The sequence below is a fragment of the Peromyscus leucopus genome, chromosome 19, assembly GCF_004664715.2.
Source record: "Peromyscus leucopus breed LL Stock chromosome 19, UCI_PerLeu_2.1, whole genome shotgun sequence".
Taxonomy (NCBI): domain Eukaryota; kingdom Metazoa; phylum Chordata; class Mammalia; order Rodentia; family Cricetidae; genus Peromyscus; species Peromyscus leucopus.
This window is the reverse complement of record NC_051079.1, coordinates 51001784-51006809: the sequence shown is the minus strand read 5'-3', so window position 1 is coordinate 51006809 and position 5026 is coordinate 51001784. Positions and strand designations below refer to the sequence as shown.

The 5026-nt window shown below is 45.3% G+C and overlaps 1 protein-coding gene across 1 annotated transcript; it reads left to right on the top strand.

Annotated features, from left to right (window-relative positions):
- The first annotated feature begins 1218 nt into the window (after nt 1–1218).
- LOC114683067 (microfibrillar-associated protein 1-like) lies at nt 1219–2540 on the top strand. The gene is given in 2 exon segments (XM_037196943.1): nt 1219–2413; nt 2416–2540. Coding segments are annotated over 2 exon segments (1320 nt in total).
- Nucleotides 2541–5026: the final 2486 nt, after the last annotated feature.

The following is a 5026-nucleotide window of genomic DNA, read 5'->3' as shown; positions in this document are numbered from 1 at the left end:
AATCAAACCTGAGGCCAGTTATTGGAGTGAACATTGGAAGATCAGAGAGACAGAACAAAGCACAGCTACCTCACCTTGCCAGTTCCTCAGCCGATCTTGTTTCCTCAGACTCGAAGCCTTTGAATCCTCATCCCAATGGGTCTCAGCTGAACTGTTGCTCAAAAGCCTAAAGGCTTAACCAGCCAAATGCTTAACCAGCCAAATGTTTCTAATTTCTGGTCTTCAAGCCTTATATACCTTTCTGCTTTCTACCACCACTCCCTGGGATTAAAGGCTCACTTTCTGGGATTAAAGTTATGTGTCCCATGCCTAGCTGTTTGTAAAGTGGCCTTGAACTCACAGAGATCCAGAGGGATTTCTAACTCTGAAATGCTAGGATTAAGGCTGTGAGTGCCACCATTTTTTAGCCTTTGTATCTAGTGCCTGTTCTGTCTCTGACCCCAGGTAAGTTTATTAGGGTGCACAATATTTTGGGGAACACAATACCACCCCAATCAAGTTCTAGATTCTTTTGACAATCATTATAAAACATCACAGATTCCATCAGAATGGCCACCATAAATATAATAATCAATTCTGGGAGAATGTGGTGGGAAGAAGGATCTTTACTCTCTGTTCATGGGAATGTAACCTAGTGTAGCCACTGTGGAAGTCAGTGTGGCAGCTTATGGAGGTCCACAAAGGTTTCCTAGTGAGATCTGAGCTTGCTGTACCAGGCAGGCCTGCAGAAGAGGATTGCTTGATCATGTACATTGTTACTGGGTGATTGGGAGAGTCTACACCTGGTTGAGCTAGGGGAGGTCTTTGCTGTACCCGTTGGCATTCCTATAAATAGCCTAGGTCTTTGCTCCACCCCTTGACATTCCGATAAATAGTCCAGGTCTTTGCTCCACCCCTGGGCGTTCCTATAAAAAGCCGAAGTGTTTGCTCCACTCATTGGCATTCCTATTAAAAAGCCCTTTAGAAGAGACAGAAGGGGCCAGGCCTTCCCGAGGCTATCTTGTGTTTCTATTTGTTTCTCTCCCCTCTATCCTTCTACATCTATATTTCTTTCTAAATCTCTTATCCCTCTGTCATCAAGAGTTCCTTTCATAAAACAGTGGGAGCTGGAGTCCCATAGCATTGTCTGCAGAGCTACTTGGAAAGCAGTGTTTTGTTCCTTGCACTTCATTGCCGGGATTTAATCAAATTTTGGGGATCTTTACCGCAGCCATCACCATGTGGGTCCCAAGCGCACTCATGAAGCAGCTGCCCATTCAGTCTACGGCTGGGGCGGTCCCAGTTCGCAATGAGAAAGGTGAGATTTCAATGGAAAAAGTGAAGGTAAAACGTTATGTGTCTGGAAAGAGACCAGATTATGCCCCTATGCAGTTCTCAGATGAAGAGGATGCAGAATTTCAGTTCATTAAGAAAGCTAAGGAACAAGAAGCAGAATCTGAGGAGCAGGAAGAGGATCCATCCAGTGACGCCCGACTTCAGCGTTTACAGAAGCTCATTAGTGAAGACATGGAAGAGAGATTGGCTCGACACTGGAAACTAGTGGAACCTGAAGTGGTAGGAGAAAGTGATTCAGAAGTAGAAGGAGATGCTTGGCGCATGGAACCAGAAGGTAGCAGTGAAGAAGAGGAGGAAGAAATTGATGAGGAGGAAATAGAGCGGCGCCGTGGCATGATGCGTCAGCGAGCACAGGAGAGGAAAAATGAAAGGCTGGAAGTCATGGCAGTGGAAGATGAAGGACGCTCTGGGGAGGAGTCTGAGTCAGAGTCTGAGTCTGAGGAGGACACCGACAGTGAAGAGGAGATGGAGCCTCGACTTAAGCCTGTCTTCATTCGAAAGAAGAACAGAGTGACAGTTCAAGAGCGAGAAGCTGAGGCACTGAAACAGAAGGAGCTGGAGCAGGAAGCAGGGCACATGGCTGAGGCACGTCGCAAGTACACACTGAAGACTGTAGAAGAAGAGAGCAAGAAGGAGCTGGAGGAGAACAAGCAGTCTCTCGCTGCCGCACTGGATGCACTCAATACTGATGACGAAAATGAGGACGAGGAGTACGAGGCATGGAAAGTCCGAGAGCTCAAAAGAATCAAGAGGGACAGAGAAGACCGAAAAGCGCTTGGAAAGGAGAAAGAAGAGACTCAATGCATTCGAAACCTGACTGAGGAAGAAAGGCGGGCTGACCTTCGGGCAAATGGCAAAGTCATTACCAACAAAGCTGTCAAGGGCAAATACAAGTTTTTACAAAAGTATTATCACCGGGGTGCCTTCTTCATGGATGAGGATGAAGAGCTCTACAAGAGAAATTTTAGTGCACCTACTCTTGAGGACCATTTCAACAAAACCATTCTTCCAAAATTCATGCAGGTCAAGAATTTTGGACGGTCTGGTCGTACCAAGTACACACACCTTGTGGATCAAGATACACTACCTTTGACTGTGCATGGGGCCAAGAGAGTGCCCAGAACACAAAGTTCTTTACACAAAAGGCAGCTGGCGTCCGTGATGTTTTTGAGCGACCCTCTGCTAAGAAGAGGAAAACCACCTAGGCTTCAACTGCTTATTCCAACTGTGGGACACAAGGGGAGCTGGTCCTCAATTTTCATCAACCATTATTTACATAGTTCCTGTAGAGAGCCTTCTGGACTAACTGTCATAACTTGTGTTTGAAGGTGCTTTGTAAGAGGTTTGGACTCATACTGAGAAACCTGCAGAAAGCAGTAACCAGGTAGATTAGAGGCTTCTCACTTAAAACTATTTCTGAGAAATCTTAGGTTTCTCTACCATGGCTTCCCATATTGACTTGGGACTGTTCTGAGCTTATTTTTCCAGCACCTTAGCCTGGATCAGATGTATGGGCATGTGAGTGGGTGGTGCATTACTTCTTTTTGGGGTTAGAAATAGGATATCAGGAAATCTAAGCTCAATCCAATCTGTTTTTTTGCATTTGGTGTGTTGAATCTTCTTTTCTAAGTAATCATATTTTTTGAAAAAAAATGGGAGCTGGTCTCCCACATTGGCTTATCTCAAAAACCAAAAAGAGAATGCTTATCTATCCAGCTACAAATCGTCTGGTAATATACCCAAAGGAGTCTCCATGTTACTGCAGGAATACTTCCACAGCTATGTTTATTATTGCACTGTTCTCAACAGCAAAGAAATTGTAATTTCCAAGATGTCCATCAATAGAGGAATGGATAATACATAATGGAATTTTATTCAGATGTAGGAAAATGAAATTGTGAATATTTTAATAAAATAAGTAGAATGGAAAATGCTGTGGGATGTTCTGTATGTCAAATAAATGTGTTGCTCTCATTGGTAAATAAATAAAACACTGTTTGGCCAGTAGCCAGGCTGGAAGAGTATAGGCAAGATAAGGAGGAGAGAATTCTGGGAAGTGGAAGGCTGAGTCAGAGACAGTGCCATATGCTGTCATGACAAGCAGCATGTGAAGATATCGGTAGCCATGAGCCTCGTGGCAAGGTATAGATTTATAGAAATGGATTAATTTAAGATTAGTAAGAACTAGATGGCTAGAAGCCTGAGCCATTAGGCCAAACAGTTTAAATCATATAAGCGTCTCTGTGTGTGTTTATTTTATAAGTGGGCTGTCGGGTGGCCGGGGCTTGGCAGACCCGGAGAGAAAGCTCTGCAGCTACAAGCAAACACATTGAACAAGGCATCTCTGCTCAGAGACAACTACTGTACATTCTATCTCATGTGCAGATTCTAGGCTCTAAGTGTTAATTCTGTGTATCCAGGTAGGAATCAATATGGGTAAATCCTAAGAAACTTGAAAGGGCCCATGGGACTGAAAAGAAAGCCTTTAAGGGAAGGAAGTCAGGAAGACAATTGAACAAAATAGAAGAAGAATACTAGGATAAAGAGTATGTGGGAAACCTGGGGACAAGGAGACAAGGAAAGAGAAAGTTGTGGTGGGGGATCAGCCCCAAACCATATACATATAACACTGTTATAATTCACTTTATAAACTAATTAAAAAATAAAAACTAATATTTATAACAACAATACAATTTTTTTCAGCTTGTAGGAACTTTATTTTCCTTCCACCTAGTTTTCTTTGCTCAGGTGTCTGTAGAGGAGCTTAGGACCACTTAGTGGTGGCTCATTCGCTCGGTGGCCTTTGCTGTCAGAGCTGCTGACCAGTCCTCAGTGGCTGGCTGGGCACTCTAGGCTTCAGTGGGGGAACTGCTGGATGGGTACAGTGGGCACCTCTACACTGTCAGACCAGTCTGCCCCCTTGGCTGAGCAGCAGTGAACTCAGGAGCTGATGCAGTCCATTCGCCCTGGAATTCCTCCTTGGTCACATCCTTCTCAGAGCTGCCTGTTCCTCCCTCTCAATCTCTCTGGGTCTCTATAGAAGTAAAGATCAGGCATAACTTCCCATGGATGCTTATGGGAGATAGTGCCATGCATGCGCAGTACTTCCCGGGCCAGCACCCACCACATCAGACCCACTGAGTGAGCTCCCTTATTGTTGCATGGGATGTCAATGTCCACATAGCACAGAGGAGAGTCTGTGTTACACAGCGCAATGGTGGGCAGGTTGACAGGAGACGCCTCTGTGAGGGGCTGTGGTCAGCTCTGGGATCAGTCACCACTAGAAGCCGCGGCTCCCTGAAGGCTGCTTGGATCTGGTTAGTGAAGGTCCCAGGGTGAAGCAGCCAGCAATCGGAGTGGCTCCAGTGGCGGCAGCAAACTTCAGCACAGCTCACTGCCCAGTGTTCCTGGAGGAGATGACGCTGACATCAGCAGGTTTCTCAATGGCAACGATAGCACGGCTGCAAGCAGACAGTTCTCCCAGGTCCCTTCAGGATTATGATGTAGATACCATCACTTTTCCTTTTGTAGATGTACTGCTCCATCTGAAAGTCAAGGTTGGTGCCACCTAAGTGGGTTCCTACAGCAAGGAATTTGAGGACATCCTCCTCCTTCATCTGCAGGACATCAAGGCTCTAGACATTGATTAAGTTTCCTTTTAAGTTACGACGGGAATCAAGAACAACACCAT